Source organism: Oculina patagonica, chromosome 5, assembly GCF_052425735.1.
Source record: "Oculina patagonica isolate OP01 chromosome 5, crgOcupat, whole genome shotgun sequence".
Lineage (NCBI taxonomy): Eukaryota > Metazoa > Cnidaria > Anthozoa > Scleractinia > Oculinidae > Oculina > Oculina patagonica.
The window spans coordinates 2,355,297-2,373,758 of NC_135762.1; the positions used below are offsets into that span (position 1 = coordinate 2,355,297).

General features: G+C 38.7%; 1 protein-coding gene and 1 pseudogene across 1 annotated transcript; one reads left to right on the forward strand and one right to left on the reverse strand.

The window, feature by feature from the left end:
* The first annotated feature begins 286 nt into the window (after positions 1 to 286).
* Positions 287 to 8,853, forward strand: LOC144654759 (uncharacterized). The gene is made up of 5 exons (XM_078514994.1): positions 287 to 462; positions 4,275 to 4,312; positions 4,935 to 5,049; positions 7,572 to 7,682; positions 8,565 to 8,853. The coding sequence occupies exons 1-5, from the start codon at positions 435 to 437 to the stop codon at positions 8,630 to 8,632; spliced, it is 360 nt and encodes a 119-aa protein (XP_078371120.1). The 5' UTR covers positions 287 to 434; the 3' UTR covers positions 8,633 to 8,853.
* A 2,950-nt stretch (positions 8,854 to 11,803) lies between these two features.
* LOC144654716 (uncharacterized) lies at positions 11,804 to 13,209 on the reverse strand (annotated as a pseudogene).
* Positions 13,210 to 18,462: the final 5,253 nt, after the last annotated feature.

The following is an 18,462-nucleotide window of genomic DNA, read 5'->3' on the forward strand; positions in this document are numbered from 1 at the left end:
TTGAAATCAATGGCGCATATAGAAGATATATAGAGAAATATTACGTCGGCTTCGATTTACTACAAAATATAAAGTTTACTCTAAATGATTCAATAAAAGTTAAGATGAAATGTTGAATGAGTCTTGTGTCGTGTTTTTTTGCCGCCCCGAGCCCTTTAAGACGTTATTTTTGCGAGATCATTCAGCGACCGACACAAGACTCATTCAACATTTCATCTTAACTTTTATTGAATCATTTAGAGTGCTACGGCTCGAGATTGAAAAAAGGTAAAAATTGGTAAAAATTTCTTCTCAAAAAATTCACTTGGTCACCGACCGCTGTAAGGTCCTGTAACCGCTGCCTCTCTTAAATATAAAATGTTGGCGTTCATCATGATGCAATTTAGAAGGATTCTTCACGCGGATGAAGAAAATCTTTGGTCAACCGACCGAAAATGTTTAACAATACGACAACACAACATGGTAAGTAATAGAATAATTTTTCTACTTGTATTCACTGCTATGTATAAATTTATTATTCTGTGGGGTTCTGATCTGGTTTAAACTATCATAAAAAAATCATCTTTTTCCAAGAGAACAGTGCTCAGCCTTCTATTAACGCCAGCCAGCCAGGCAGCCAGTTACGCCATCAAATATTATGTAGCGCGAAGGACTCCGTTCTCCATTTTCCGCGGTCGATGCTCGCTTGTTGTGTTTGTTCGCGTTGAGCTTTGGCGCTTTTTCTTGGCTGCTGGTCAGTTGAACCGCTGCGCTCTTTTTTAAAGAGCCCCTTCTTTAGCAGGGTACATTCGACCAAAACCACTTGAACTGTTTGAAATTTACTTTTTGATGCGAAATGGAACTAAATTTCTTAGTTTGCGCGTGCATGCTGTAACGCGGGAAACCATTTCTTCATATGCGTATCGAGTCAGTGCCGTAGCAAGGGGAGGGGCCGGGGGGGCCCGTGCCCCCCCCCAGTTTTTTTCCCAAAAAGGAAAAACAGACTTGTATAAAATGTTGAAAATAAAATTTTATCTCCCGAGAGGTTTGAAACAATAACATTTGTACTTTTTTTCATTTTTTAACGTACGTAGGGTGATGCACAACAATGTTAAACGGCCAAAAACTAAAACAAACCAGAAATTAAGACCAGAACGTACTATGATGACTCTGAAAGGTGAAACATTTGCTGGTTTCAAGATACACGTACAGAGAACGTCGGTTTTCTATTTTGTAATTGACGTTGCAAGTGTTATACTCTCTTGACCTCTCTTCAGTGGTTTGCTGAGACAGTGTAGGAAGTAAATAATTCGCGATATGCGTAAATCACAAATAGCTCTTGGAGAACGCTGGAAATAGCATTTCCAAGCTTCTAGATTTCAAAATTTTCTGAGGGGGCATGCCCCCAGACTCCCCTAACAGCTCGCGCATCCGGCGCTCGCGTGCCCCACAACTTATTTTACTCTTGCTACGGCACTGTCGAGTGCGTGCGTGCCACATTTTATCCTTCGTAATAAAGATGTTGAAATGCCAGTGTTAATTTTTTATTGAAGCTTAAGGTATTGAGCGTGAAACTCCGACACTCAATTATGCACTGTTTTGGTTTTTGGATGTTGAGAACCATTTGGGAAGTACAGAAACAGTGGCCGCCATATATTCTTCTTCTTGGTTGAGTTGGTTGGCGCCAAAGATCGTTACAAAGGTTGGCGCCAAAGAACGTTACAAAGGCGGTAACTCACTTGTAAACATTTTATTAGTCCAAAGTGCTTTCCCGTGTTTGTAATGGCCAATACGATTGCTTGTTTGTTTAAATTTTGAATTCAGGGCAATCAAATTGGTTTTTGTCATAAAGAAGTGATATTAAATATCTGTGTGTGCATAAAATTGACAAATTAAAGATATTTTTACTACTTTTAATACATTTCTTGGCTTTGGTGTCAATGGAGATCAATCTGAAGCAAAGTTACTTTCACATTGTCCACCTTTTATATAATTCATTGGAAATTTTCATAATATTGACCACCAGAAAATAAATGCCATAATTTCTCACTCATCCATAAAATTAAACTTACTGGAAAGTTCCATGATACAAGATAGGTTCTGTGAAGAAATTAATGTGCTCTTGATATTTGTTGAAATTTTATCATCTCAAATTACCGCTTTTCTGCACCAAATACCTTTTTAGTGCTACAGTGGAACCCCGATATAACGATCTTCGATATAACGATATTCCCGATATAACGATGGATATGTTATGTCCCGGCAATAGTAAAATGTATGGGACGGAACCCCGATATAACGATTCCTCGATATAACGATATAATTTTACTGCCCCCTTGGCATATCGTTATATCGGGGTTCCACTGTATTTAATTATGGCATTGTCAGTTATACAGAAATGAAGGCCTATCTTTTACCAGAGTATTTTATAATATTCTAAAGACTTTGCTCAATATCTCTCTGTTTTTATGAGCTCCTAAATGATGCAGGAGGGTGAAAATTTTTTTTTCTCTGTCTTTAAGTTTGTTTGGGATAAATAAGCTCTTTAAGTCATGAATTAGTCTTTCAACATGTCTAGGTGGAACATTACTTCAGAAACTAGTTATTTGTCTGGATTTACTGCGCATATGGTTTGTTTTTTACACTTGTTCGTTTACATTGAAATTATGCTGTAAAAGAGCCAGGTATTTAGGGATAGGTGCACACTAAAAGCCTTCAGGTATCAATGGGTTGATTTACTTTCTTCATGTGAGGCCCCATTAGAGGTTTAGGGATACAGGATATTTAGGGAAAAAATAAAAGGGATACAGGATATTTCAGGGAAAAATTATAGGGATAGGGGATATTAAGAAAAGAGATTCTGGGATATCGAACTTCAGGAAACTACAGCAATTATTGGGATACGGGATATTTAGGCCAAAAATTAATGGAATACGGGATGCTCGGACCCCCCCTACCGGGGCCTCTCATGTCTTACCCCCAGCATCTTTCTACGTACATGGGGCAGCACTTCACTTCCAATATGGAACCCCCGGTAGTTAGTATAACGTTGTTGTAAAATCGAACATGCTGTTTTCTCAGATACATATACTTCACTACTGGACATTTTTCGGTTTTGATTTCATTTCTTGTCTGTTTGAATTGATGCTCATTTTATATTATAAAATTTTAATACCTTGGTTAGTTTCAAAACTCACTGTATGTAATTATTCATGATTTACACTTTTTTTTTTATCAAAATTGGGGTTAAAATAGCTAATTTATCGTGAAGAATTATTTTATTTAGAACAAACTTTGTAGTGAATTATTGCAAGGTTTTCGCTTCTGAAACACAGGTAGAGTAAGAAGTTGCACCATGCAGCCATTACATTTTTTTCTCCTCAATAAACCAATTAGATTGCTTGAAATGCCAAGGTTGCGCAGTTGGTATAGGCTAATTTGCGTATTCAATATGTACAGTTTATGAAACCATTGTGTTGGCTATTGTGAATGCAATCTTTAAGTATTGACCAAAGAATATAAACAAAATACATGTGGTGAAGTATGACACTGCAAGAAAACTAAGTCCTCCCAAAGGAGCTAAACAAACCTGAACTCTGACTAGGCAACAACTAGGCTTGTACCCAGATCTGTCTTGATATGCAGGCACAATATTATTAGTTACATATTAACAGAACAAATGCGAAAAAAATCTAATGCCACAAGCGAGATTCAAACCCATGACACCCCAATCTCTCTTTTTTCCGACATTAAGATTTGTCCTGTTAATATATAGATAGGCATATCAGAGTTGACCTCTCTGATGTCAGATGATGAACATTTGTGCGAAATATGCCGTATTACGTACAATAATTAGTTAGGTTTTCAATGATGCGTATTCTCACCTTTTGGAATTATTACATTTTTGATTATTATTTTAATAATTTCAATAATATTAAACAAGCGAAGATTAACGTTAAAAGCCGACGTTTCGGCGTCATCGTGACACTATTCTCAAGGCAAAGTGAATAAATAATGCAATATCAGTTTCTATAGTCTCTACGAATTAACATAATAACAAGGGATCACAAATTTTGTTTTTTTTTGTTATTATGTTAATTCGTAGAGACTATAGAAACTGATATCGCATTATTTATTCACTTTGCCTTGAGAATGGTGTCATGATGACGCCGAAACGTCGGCTTTTAACGTTAATCTTCGCTTGTTTATGCTTTAAGAAATCATTATTGTTCAATAATATTATTTATAATTTTAATATTATTTATCATTTTATAATTTAATATTTTGTATTACAGCTAGAAGCACACTCTTGTTGCTATCATACAAAAATGAGGTACGTTTTCCTTTTTTTTTTACATAAACTGTGGTTTCAGTTGTGGCTGCGTATTGCATGTACAGCCAACCCTCCAAGTTAAGACCATTTTAGTCGCCATGGCGACTAAAATTTTGGAGCTGGCGACTAAATTTGAATCTAAGGCGCCGCCAGCCTGGCGACTAAAACTGAGAAGAAGGATTGAAAGAGTGAGCTTAATTAAGCAACTAAAATTTTTCACAGGCGACCAAACTTGAGCAGTTGGTGGCCAAATGGCCACTAAGGAAAAATATAAACTTGGAGGGTTGACAGCTGAAAATAAGATCAATTTCAACTGATGGCTAATGCAGAACTTTGAAAAATACACTCAAAACAGAATTAAAATCCAAAATATATAGTCTACAGTAGCTTATATTATAATTATAGTACATTAAAGAGATGCTCAGCAACCATTTATCAACCTATTTCACTATTTTAAGGATTTTATTTGTTCTTGAAAATATTTTTATTCGAAATATCCTTGTTTTTTATATCTATAATGACTCAGTGGCTATAGATGCAAATCAATTGGATTCATTTTCAGTCAGTATTTTGATTCTAAATAATAATGAATTAGAAAGATAAAAATTATTTCTTTCAACAGGATAAATCCCTCATGTATTCAGTCACCTACAATGGTTGTGTACCTGGTATGGCAACCACAGATGATGGCAGTGAACCAATGGACGTGGATCCTCATCCTGGAACAACTGGCGTTGGTAAACTTTATAATGAGTTTATGCATTATTGATATTTTTATATGCCTAGAGCTATTACTGAATATGCTAAACTTAATGTTATAGCTGATTGTCACACCCATGTAAACAGCATTCAATCCACCAAAAAAATGGAATAAATGAAATCCTTTAAGGCTATCCATGGTCTCCCTCCACAGTACATTTCTGTTTCCAACATGCAAGTCTTTTACCACACTGGGTGTCAGATCTTTTTATATTGCTGCTCCCAAATTAAGGAATGATCCTCCCTTTGTTGCTGCCTCAGCGAGTGAACCTGAAACGAACGAGCGAGGCAGCTCTCTAATCGGCAAAAGGATTACCTTATGGGGCTCATAATCACTTTTTTTTACAAAATGCAAGGAATTGTGGTTATGTGCGAATGGAAGATTCAGGATGCGCAGTGAAGGCGCAAGGAATTAAGGTTATGCGCGAATGGAAGATTCAGGATGCGCAGGGGAGTTCAATGTGATCCTGGCACAAATGCAATTTGAATAATGGCGTTAGATGCAGATGAAGCTCACATGTGCCTCCTTCTTCCTCTCATAACTGCGTTTAAATAAACGGTCCACGTGCGCATGCGACATCGGCGAAATGAACCTTCGACTCACTTGAAGAATAATGGAGACGAAAGGAGATGATTTCTTACGTTAGCTGAATACTTTGCATTTCAATGTCGAAAGAAAGGAAACTCGCCTTACAGGGCTTGCTCTTGGATCATTGCAGATGAAAGTGAATGGAAAAAGCAACTTTTTTCATGAGAGAAACAACCACCATAAACGTCTGCTTTCACTCGTAATGAATCCATTTTAACAAATTATGCGTAATGCAATGACTTCATAATCGTCATCTTTCTTGTCAGAACATTGCCGCTTGGAACATGTGACGATATTCCCACTACTTGTTTCTATGGATTTTTTTAAAGGCACAATATATTAGCATTAAACTTAGAAATACAGTAAACTATAAAGATTAGCAAAAAAACGGAACAACGTTTTGGTGTCCGGCACCATTACTCTCATTATCAGGTTTTTGACACCTCACTGAAAAGACATGAACACTGAACAGCTACAATTTAATTTATTCTATTTTGCACCTTAACGTTTAGTATTAATTAGTTTCTTTTCGTCACATACTTGATAATGGTGCCACTCACCGAAATGTCGTTCTGTATATAGCGATGAGAAATTTCCACGATGCGCAAAGTATTTCTCGTTATTTTTTAGTGCGAGCAAATTTTCATTGTTCCCAAACCAGTAATCCAGGCTAAGAAGCGTGCGCCTTATTGTCGGCCTCATGGATTTGCGTTTTGAAATGTGACCAGGCACGAAATAGGATTTCAAACAAATGAAGTATTGGATTTTATAGCAGGCACAAAGGAAACTGAAACAGTAAAATACTCTGCTTTTCAAGGCAAAATTTGTGAAAAAGTTCACTTGAATCGACTCAAGCTCTCTTCAATCTAATTTTACTGAAGTGACTTGCAACTTGAAACAGACATCATTAAACGGTTTATAAAGCGTGAAAGTTTGTGTCATGCAACAGCCTATGTAAAACTTTTTGCATAACTAGTGCCCAGACCAGTGCTCTAACCAGTGCCAGTGCTGTGCGTACCATACATGATCAAATGCAGTTCTGATCCTCTGAACTCCATGTGCAGTTTTTTTTAAAGTTTGCAAAAAGTTGTATCTTATCCTGTTGATTACAATTCAACAATAAAAAATGTGGGTGAGACACCGTACTCGTTTTCGAGTTATGGGCACTTTAAAGTAAAATTAAGGGTGCTTTTAACAGGTTATACCGTTGATATAGCAACTTGTAATGACAAGAAAATAATCACAACTTGTTCGCCAATGATTATAGCCGTCTGTTTGATACCATAATTTTTGCGTCAACTGAAAGAGAGTCCAAGTATTGATCCGTCAAAGTTGAGGTGGTAAAAACGGCAGTACACTATTTTGAGCCACCTTAAATCAGTTACTGCCTGCAAGCATGCTACTACATCGTTCTTCCCCTTTGGCAGCACTTCTACCATTTAGGTGTACTAGTTATTAGAAATATTTCATCTGTGAATAGTTTTAAAAAGTCTATTAAAACTCATTTGTTTCGGAAGGCATTTTTAAGCTAATTCTTACTTATTGTTAACTAGAATTTGTACTGGAGATGTATTTTAGGACTTTGTATTTTTAGGACTTTGAGTATTTTAGGACTTAGTTATAATTTTCTCAACATTGTAATGCACAGGTGAAAAATTAATGTTCTATTGATATCAGTGCAATATAAGTTAATTTTATTATAATTTTTTTTAATTAACCAAAACCCCTGAATTTGTTCCAAGAAAGGGCCATTACTCAATTAGCATTTGCAAAGTTTTTCTTATCATTTCCAACTTGCCTCTGGGTAGCAGTGGAATTCAAAGGCTTAAAATAGCAGAATTGAGAAATATTGTTCCCTTTTGCACTTTTGAAAGTAAAACGTGCCATCATCTAACATATTTTTTTTTCCAGTGGAGGATGCTGAGATGGTAAATTTTGTTGAGAAGTATGCCACTAATCCAACACGAATAATGGCAATACTACAAATACTGGCTGAAAAAGCAGGACAAATCAATCTTGTTGGTAAGTGAAAAATTTATGATAGAGGTGGATAGCATTATCCACCCTTTGAACATCCGGACCCAGAACTATGGTAATTTTTAAGACTTCAAATACCATAATAACAACTGTTTCTATTACGCTGTTTATAAGCTGTTGAAGGTCATAAAAATTTTCATTGGGCATTGGCAGTGGTATCCGGTGGATAGTGTTATCCATCCTTTGAACAACTGGGGCCAGGTGTTTAAAGCTTTGGGAGTAGTGGTGGGAGGGAGTTTTCTGGAGTCGGTTAGTGTAATGGAAGAATATGTTTCCCATTGACCGAGTGATTATATTAAAGTAATACCACTGCCCATGCCCAGGTACCACTGACTAAGGAAAACAAAGGCAGTTGTTAAGGTTTCTTGCACTTGGCACTGGTTACTTGCTTTTACTCTGAGATGTAACTGTTTCACTTCATTCAACACTTTTTTGTGTCATGTAATGAGCAGGGTAATGAGGAAGTCATGTAAGATGTGAGAAAATTGGAAGTAAAAAAGGCATATGTGGTGTTAAAATTCAACAACAGTAGACATGTGCACTCCAGTGTTTTTTTTTTAATTTTGTTAGTTGCATTCTAGTAATCTTGTTGCTGTAGTATGGATAGCCTGCGGTTGAGCCTAGTGTCCCAAGCTTATCCCGAGCTTATCCCAGTTTCGGCAGGGTTACCCCCAGTATTAAATTCACCGGTACCCATTTATACTACTGGGTGGAAAGGGACACTAATAATAAGACGCTATGGCATAATTCATACATTTTTAATCAAACAAGGCCAAACCGTGGGTAAGACGATAATCGTGTCTACCCTTTTAAAACTGAACAGAACCATCGTTTTTTCGAACATATATATATTTTTTTAATTAACAGGATTGGGTCCTCAAGATGAGCAGCTGGAGGTAACTGCTTGTGCACCACATGAACCAGTGTCTCATTAGTACAAAAGAAGAATACGGGCAATTATTATTTTTTTTACAGTGCCAACACTTTATCTTGGAGGGAAAAAAGTGGACGGCCTGGAAGATTGGTAGAAACAGCCAAAAAAAATGTTTTTACAACTTTGTAATGTTCTCTTTTTGTTAAGTAAGCAGAATAAATGTAAAAAGAGTAGCAGAGGTTTTGGGTGCATTTATTTGCAACAGTTTAATTAAAAACTCGAACAAACATGTTCGTTTTTTTTTGTGATTGCGTGGGTGGGTGTCTTTTATTTCCCTTTCCAAGTTTTGTTTCTTGGAAACGTTTCTTCAAGAAAGAGCCTTCTAGGCACTTCACTCTAAGAGTCGGGAATTTTCAAAAAAAAAATTTGTGTTTTTCAATTGGGATCCGTTCTATTTCAAGTATTATTTGAATTGTCTGTTGCTATCGCAAAAGATCAGATGCGAGTGTTTACGGTAGCAGTATTCCTTCATACGGACTTGTTATTAATTTTATCTATTCTCGTCCCCATAGCCCTTTCGTTTCTCTTAGCCGGCTTGGCACGAGAAAACGAAGGACTCTGAGGACATAGGATTTTTGAATTAATTCGAATTTTTTTAATTAGCTGTTTGGAACAAAGAATTCCTAAACGGAAGTCGAAAACGTAAGGACTGTCTCATACATTCTTTTGAAACGTCATGACTGCATAGAATCTAGGACTGAATAGCCTGCAGAACAGGCGGATTATTTTTCGGGGGGATTTTGCGAGTCGCGTCGCGCGAAGCGCGAGGGAAAAATAATCCCCCCGAAAAATAATCCGCCTGTTCTGCAGGCTAGGACTGAAAATCCTGTGTCCCCAGAGCCCTTCGTTTTCTCGTGCCAAGGCCCAGCCGGCTAAGAGAAACGAAAGGGCTATGGGGACGAGAATGAATTTTATCAAATGGGCCGGAGATTTATCCGTCCCATAAATAACGAATACCCAATTGAAAAACAGTAATCCACGTCGGCAACACCGAAGATAACGTGGATTGGAAAATGAATTAGAAATCGGAATTGTAACGATCTATTTGATGCAGGCTTATTTTCACTCCAGCTGGATACCCCAATAGAGTGTTTGTCGTTATAGCCTCGTTTCTTTCTCTGGGGAGGGTATAGGCAGTGATTATGACGTGCACAATAAAATGTTTACTGGGGCGATAAGACTGTCCACAGCCTCTCTATTTTTCAACGCAAAAAGCGAGAGAATCGGCAAGCGAAGCGAACGTGAGCGCGGGGAAGGGGTGGGTGTGCCGCGCTCAACGATCGAAAAAAAAAAAAAGGAAAAAAGGGCCATGGGGCGATAATTAAATCTCAAGGCATCACAAAATACGTCTGAGTCACGTTTCGCCTGCAATTCAGTTATTTCCAGAATCCATGCAAATTTGGCCGCGATTTTCTTTTTAAGTCGAAGGTTACATTTATTCATTGCAACACATTTTTCATTAGAGCAGTAAAACTAAGGGCCTCTTCACATGAGCCCGGTTTACGAGCTGTCTCAGTTACCAGGACGGATTTTGACCTCTGTTCATATGGAAAATTTTAGCCCGGTTATCGGGAATAAAATTCAAGAAACGAAGGCAAAATGGCGACACATAAAGTTGCATCTTTCGCGACTATCGTATTTTTATTGACCCATGTAACTTTATTAATAAAGCTAATCCCGGTCAACCGGGATCATATGAAGAGGCCCTAAGGGCCTCTTCATATGATCCCGGTTGACCAGGCTGGCCCAGTTACCGAGATCTCGGCTCACTCCTATTTTCTTGTAAAATTTTGGATGTGTTCATATGAGAAGGTGGGCCAGCCCGGTTACCGATATCTCGGTTTCTGCAACCGAGATCTCGACAACCGGGAAGAATATTTTGCCATATGAACGCTCCAGCCCGGTCGCCGGGACGCAACTTTTTTTGAGAAAATAGCTTCCCTTTCGTAATTGGGCGGTCCAAATGGTTTAATTTTGCCTTTTATCTATTTCCACTTCAGAAATATGCGAATTAGCTTTATTAATAAAGTTACATGGGTCAATAAAGCTACGATAGTCGCGAAAGATGCAACTTTATGTGTCGCCATTTTGCCTTCGTTTCTTGAATTTTATCCCCATCAACCGGGCTAAAATTTTCCATATGAACAGAGGTCAAAATCCGTCCTGGTAACTGAGACGGCTCGTAAACCGGGCTCATGTGAAGAGGCCCTAAGGGCCTGGTTACATGAACCGGGCTGGCCCGGTTAGCCGGGCTGGCTTGGTTTGCCGAGATGACTTTCAGCCCGGTATTACATGAGCCCGGTTAGCCGGGCTGGCCCGGTTTGCCGAGATGACTTTCAGCCCGGTTTTAGCATAAATGATCAGAGCACGAATGATCTTAATCACAGTTTTTCCGGCAATAAAAAAATTATTTGGTGGTTAATTTTTTGCACTTATACATCTGGATGGGTTACTTTACCTCTACATCCTATTTAGAAGGAGTTGCATTGATTTTTTCGTCGGATATTGTGCTCAGAAGAGAAATTTAATGCTGGCCCGCTTAGCCGGGCTGGCCCGGTGAACGCGATTACATGGAAAATTTTCATCCCGGCTAGCCGAGATCCCGGCATCGCGATACCGGGATCTCGGCTAACCGGGCTGGCCCGGTTGTCATGTAATCGCGAAGATGATTTTTGTTGCGTTTAACAGACGTTCCGAGATCTCGGCAAACCGAGCCAGCCCGGCTCATGTAATCAGGCCCTAAATACTGAGCGTGCACTTCTCACTAAAAGGAATTTGCTGCTGCTGCTGCTGATGATGATTTTAAGGGTGTGAATCAAAATGGTTCAATGTTAACCAGTTGACTGGAGTCGTATAATCGCATCCTCGGAGACCCAGGGGCAGTTAGTGGGGGCGACGGGCAGCTTCTTATCGGGACGACGGGATTTTCGGGCGAAAGTTAACAACAAGAGCGGAAGAGCCCCTGGACACTTTGTCTTACCGAACCAGTTCCAGAAGCGTTCGAACTCTTTCCTCCTGATTGGCCAGAAAAATATTTTTCAATCAGGTGGAAGGACTTCAAACGCTTCTGGAACTGGTTCGTTAAGACCAAGTGTCCAGGGGCTCTTCCGCTCTTGTTGTTAACGCCCCCACTAACTGCCCCTGGGTCTCCGAGGATGGTATAATCGGTGTTCTGTCTAGTGAAAATAAACTGGCGTCAGGGTTCCGAGACCTTCTAATGAAACCAAACGAAGGATCTCAGCTAACAGCATTACTAACTCACCAACATCACTTGTACAAACAAGGATTGCCCCTCCTGATCCGTAAGGATGACTGTCCGCAAACAGGAGGGGGCCGTCCTTCTCAAAAAGAAAAACCCCGGATCGGGAATCTTTGACAAATATTACTGCTTGCCTTTCATTAAGTTTCTGAAATCTTTCAAGCTGAAAGCGAATCGTTGCAGTCTCCGTTTCTGAAACGAAGCTGACAGGAAGAGAGCAGCCGAGGTTTTTAACTTGTGACGTGTTTCCAAACTCTTCGACTACGTCTTCCACAGATAGGTAAAGAGCGCCTTGTTGTTTTGAGTTGATAAGTTTGTCGTACAATCTGTTCCCCTCAGCAATGCAACTACTGAACAAGTTAATCCAAGTTTCGCTAAGGTTTTCAGTCTGTCTGCTGTGGTTTTACATCACCACAGCAAAACGTTCTAGCTATTAACACAGCGATCACAGTGCAAGCGTTACTACCATTCCTACCACCATAATACGACTGGCAGATTTCTCTGGGAAAATGATAAAAATTTATGGAAGTGTTGCGAATTTTTCTACACCTCACGACCAAATTTTCACTGTAGCTTTGCGAAGAGAGATCATGTTTTGACTCACACTCGTCACCAGTCTTCAACATTTGACACGAAACGGCCAAATCAATCTCATCATTAGTATTATCATTTGGCTTGCTGTTATCGTATCTTTTGCGTTCTGTGCAAGTAGAGAAGCTGTTGCGACTCTTAAGACTTTTTTCTGGTGTTATGCAGGAGTAATTTCCTGATAAAACTTGTGGCTGATAAAACCGCGGTACACGTGTTGTCATAGCAAAGATCATGAAGCAAATATACAACAAAACGGGAACACAACATGTTACCATGGTAACTACTTGAGCTGGTTTCCAGTGTGCCTGCAGCCCAATGAGAACGGATTTGTCATTAGGAGAAAACCAGTTTGTAACCGGACCATACCAGTTTGTTATAGTTGCTAGAGTGTACAAAGATGCAGTTAACATTAAGAAATGAAAAGCGGGATAACTATAAGGCAATTCATGTACTTTTTCGACCTCATTTTCAATCGCTCCCTTTTCAAAATTCGTGTCCCTCAGAAGTCCAAGAGTGAAAGAATTTTCGTTGCTTCGATAGCATTCATAAAACAAAGTCGCGTGCATTACAAACAAAGCTAAAATAACTCTCGGATTTACTCCAATCAAAAGATCTTCTGCAGAGAGAAACGTTTCTTGGAGATTACATCCGGGATTCTCTTGCGTTGAAAGCGCAGCAACCATGACAAAAACTGAATGGAAAACCATCACCGCGCATGGCAAGAACATAACCGCTGGCCGAAGGTTAAGTCTTATTCGTGGATGCAAGGAAATTCCAAAAGATATGAAACACGCTCCTAGATTGATCGCCATAAAGATATTATTCCATGTACAATCTTGTTTTGCTGTAGTGACAAGCACGAAGCCTACAATACCAAAGCTGACTGCGAATAATGCAAAGGACTTAAAAATAAGAAGAGATAGTACAACTTTGTAAGATGTTTTGCATTTGCGTTCCTGATGTTGCTGTGTTATTGCCCATGCGACTAAAGCCTCCGCGATATCGACCAACAGAAAAAACTGTAGTATAAGAAATAGAGAGCCGCCTATCAAGACCACATAAGGAAAATAAACAATAAAATAACTGTTTTGAGGTATGTAGAAAGCTCCTATACCAAAAATAACGAGGATCACGAGTTTAAAAATCCAGCAGTGGTTATGCAGACGTTCACGGAGTGATGACACGTTTGGAAGAACTGAACAAGCAAGCATAAAGTGATACAACGCAATGGCCAGGAACATACGATGGACAATTTCATAACTCAAGACTTCCCGACAGGTCCTTTTGTCCAAAATACTCTGACACCTGAACATGGCGTTGATGAATGTCGTTTCAAGTAGCTTTTCTTTGATGCCAGGCGCTAAAACAACGAATGCTATCACCGTCCAAAGAAGCAATACACTCTCGTAAATTACGCGTGCTCTTACGGACATTCTGGAACGCTCTCGCGAGGCTTGAGTTAGCGTGTAAATGTAATAGGCGCAACATTTCTCGGGGGACTCTGTGATCTCCAAACGCTGATCTCACTTCTTTATGGCGTAACACTTTGGCGACAGCTCTGCCGTGTAGTGTGAAAACTTTCTGTCGCTAAATGATTTGTTATGAAGACACTAACAGGCCCAGTTAATTTCGCGCGAAAACTTGTGTTCACTGATGTGGTCAGTAAACCTGCCGTTTTCTCCTTTGTCGGCGTCGTAAAGCAACAATCGGTAATCTGTCTGTGTTCGTAAGCTACGTTTTAGTCTATGATTGAACACTTGTAAAAAGAAGGTGCTCGCTATTTTATTAACTATTTTATGGCTCTACTTCTGGCGTAAACCTTTGTTGCTAACACGGGTCTTATGCTAATTTGCTGTTCGTCTTTCATAAGTGTTTAAAATCAAAATTAGCAGGTGGAATTATCGGTGGTAAAACTGACAGTGGTTAAAGAATGTAAAACCTATGCGAACGTCTCGATTCGACACTGCTATGGATTCTTTTAATATTTCCAGCTCAACCGTGTACATGTTCACAACTTAATGTCACTCATATACATCGCAGATTTCAGGAGAAAACTACATAACTAGTTTCCGTCGCACGAATGGTTGTTAGGGAGTTATTCATGTCAACTGATGGTCGATCAAGTTGTCGACAAAGGCCGCGTTCGACTTGGTGGCCTGGTATTGGGTCGTTCAAATTACTGGTGCCCGATACAGAGTTCGCTCGGCCAAAACCACGGCAAAGATTTTTTATTCAGAGAATACCCGGGTACTAGACTGGTGCACGTGCTTCGGCGTACGTTGTGCATCATGACTCACCAGGCTCACTGTGCCATAGTATGCCAAAGCACTGGGGACCATGCTCTCCTCATTCTCATCCTCGTCCCCAGAGCCTTTTGTACCTCCTGGGGCACGAGGAGCAAGTGGCTCTGGGGACACATGATTTGATTGACTAGATTTTTAACAAAGAACATTTATTATTTTCGTTCGTTTTCCGCATGTTCACGCAGTGAAAGCGCTATTTTTGTGGTCTAGAAAGGACTGAAGTGATTCTTGAGACAATTTTTCGTCTCCAGAAAAGGGCTGCCCGTGTTATCCTAGGCGTTAAAACAAGAGATGAACGTACTGTAAGTTTATTTAAGAGACTAGACTGGTTGCCCTTTTATGATGAAATCACTGTTAATAAGCTATGCTTAATTTACAAATGCCTAAATGGACAATGCCCAGAGTATTTAAGGAACAGACTTGTAAGTGTCAATGACATGTCCACCAGAACCTCGCGCTATGGTGATATTACTTTACGCTGTCCTCGGTATAACCGTGAAACGGAAGGTGGAAGAACTTTTCTTGTTTCAGCCACTAAATGTTGGAACTCTTTGCCTATATATATTAGAACTAGCACTAGCATTAAGGCCTTTAAACATAATTATAGTAATTTTATTAAGGAAGGTTATGCCGACTTAGATAACTTTCCCATGTCATAATTTTTAAATTTTTATACTGTCACACCCAAATTACTGTTTGTATTTTTATCTAGTTTTTATCTATCTTATCTGTTTTCATTTTTTATTGATAATATATTTGTAGTAGTATTAACTTTTATTCTAGGGGAGGGCCACAGGTTTTTCAGTTTTTAACTGTAATGTGTAACCCTCATTAAATAAAGTTGTTATTATTATTATTATTATTATTACTCGAGTCTTCTTCGGAAACTCTCGTAAGTCCTGTGGGCGCTTTCCATTCGACCAAAAATTCCGGAAATTTTGGAACAAGGACGAATGGTACAGAAATTTGCTCGGAAAGTTTCCAGAAAATCCGGAAAGTGTTGACTTTCCGAAATGCGAACTATTCAACCGAAAACCCCGGAAATTCCAGAAGCAAAATTAAATGGAACTGAAAGTTCCCGGAAATTGTTTTCGAAAATTTGGGTCTACCTTGCGAGGTTGTCCTCTTTTCCGGAAATTTTAGAAAAAGCTACCATTTTACACTCATGATCAGCCTGAGTTCCTTCGGCTGAAAATTTAGCAATTTGTGCAGCTGATAGCAGCTACATGTGTTAAGGAAGCATTCCTTGAACTCGGTTGTTTTTCGTTGTTGTTTTGCAGGCGGCAGCAAAGAAATGTACAAATATTTATAACGCGCGTGCAGGCTACGCCATTGTTTTGCTCATTAAACTTTTTGGGTTGGCGACGTTTTCGTTGCTTGTGGTGTGCCTTTTGAAAGGTCCATGTATTTGTAGCCACGATGTCATTCATGGCGTTTATTTCCAGTGTTCGGAATGCTTTTTATTTGCAAAAATATCGAGTTATATGTACAGGAAACCGGCAACAGTGCATTATTTTAATGCACCGTAGAAATTTCCATATTAGACGCACTACCTGACCATATGCAAATTTTGTTTTGCCTTCCGTGCAGTCAATCGGAAAAGTTGGAAAATGCTGTCCATTTGCCTCTGGAATTTTCCGGAAACTCAACCAGAATTTTTGGTCGAATGGAAAACGCCCTGTGTCTCACACTGCACTTCACACTTGAGTGAGTTCTTTAGGGAACCTTTCTCTACGCTTGCGATGATTTGTTAGTTGTTTTTTCACTGTTATTTGTTTTGTTTCTCTGCTGGCAGCAAGTATTTTGGAGTAGACATGTGGTAGTGATGTTGCCAAGCATCAGTAGTAATGGCCCTTGTGAAACGCACCAAACCTGACGGATTTCTCGTGCGTTGCTAAGGTGCTAAAAGAGCGCGAGCTGTATTGCGTGTACATGCTACTGACGCTTTCTGTACGCGCCAGATGTGCAAAAAATTTTCCTTTCAAGCACTTCTTCATACTCGCTAATTAGATGGCAATAGAAAAACTACCGAAAAACTTCCTGACTAATGGTTGACTTCACATCTGAGAATCATTCAGATTAAATTGAATCCAGGAAAAGCAGTATTTTTACGTATGCAAAGAATCTCAAAAGCGTACGCGTACAACTAGCGCACGCATAGTTCTCTTGTCAGTCTAATGACTTCCTGTTTGCAGAAAAAAAACCTAAATTCTTAGCGGTTTTTAATTTTAATCACTTTTTTTCGATGTTGTATTTTTCCTACCTGGGTTGGGAATATAACTAAGTATTCATTTGCTTAAATCGTTTTTAATAAAAGTACTACGTGACTGCGTGATGCAGTTAAATGTGTGTGTTCATTGACATAATGAAACAGATTTGCGCGATGCAGTCGTTGTGTCACCCACAAATGACCACTGCTCACCATTAGAGTTCTCAGTAGCTCGGTGGTTAGAGCGTCCGACTAGTGTACGGAATGTCGTGGGTTCGAGTCCCATCTGTGAACTCAGAATTTTTTTCTGAGTTCATTCTCTCCACACATCAATCCATTATTATTATTTAATAAAAATTTTATGGACAAATCAACGTTTTAAATCTCTCTAAAAAAATATTTTTCCCAATGAGATGAAATCCATACTTACCAAGATACAAAAATGAATAAAGAACATGACACCATGAATGATTTTCTGATATCATGCAAAACATAAATTTTTTTAGACTTTTTCTTTATTGGTCACGTGATCACGGGCGTGGCTCAACGACGTCATATTTACGTTCTGGACTGAGTAAAAAATTCAACCACATACCTAAACGAGAAAAATTGCTAAAACTATATAACCGCGAATGTCCCTAGAAACGGGTCCAGAAATATACGTCACTGTGGGCCCTTAACTGGGTTACCTTTTCATTAGTCCTGGCAAAATATCAATCAATGAAAATCAATCATTGATTGCAATCAATAATAATCCATCGATTATTATTGATTGGTTCAACCAATCAATAAAAAAAATCAATTCTCACTCACCAAATAGTCTTAATTGCTATTGATTATTATTGATTTTCATAGATAATCAATAACTGATTATGCAACTTTATGGCGCGTTGTAGTGTAGACGTCCGTCATAAATCACGGGCATATTTTTACACGTACAGGGTGACTTGATTGCACGCATTTTTTTTCCTTGTATGCCGACCAGGACTGAAGAAAGTAGAAATTAACAGTAAATAATATGTTCTTGTTTTGAGACAATCAAACGCTTTAGTGAACTTTTAATAGTAAACTGTAGTAAAAAATGCTACAAATGTGAAACATTTGATTTGTAATAACATGAAGCTCACAGCAAATAAATTTAAGTGAATGGTTTTTTAATTCATACGGTGCATTTAATTAAAAATAAATAACAAATTTCATAATCAATAAAAACCAATATTAATCAATAATAATCAATGATAATCAATTAAAATCAATACTCACTCAGTTTTTAGGCATTGATTTTTATTGACTTCCAATACCAATCAATAAATTGTTATTGATTATTATTGATTTTATTGATTGTTGATTTTCATTGATTGGTATCGCCGGGCATTTAATAGTTCGTAACACCGGTGGCTTGTAGTCAGGATGCGTTGTAAACTTTTATTCTTTCTCTTCTCTTGTTGAACACTCATTGCACCAATTTG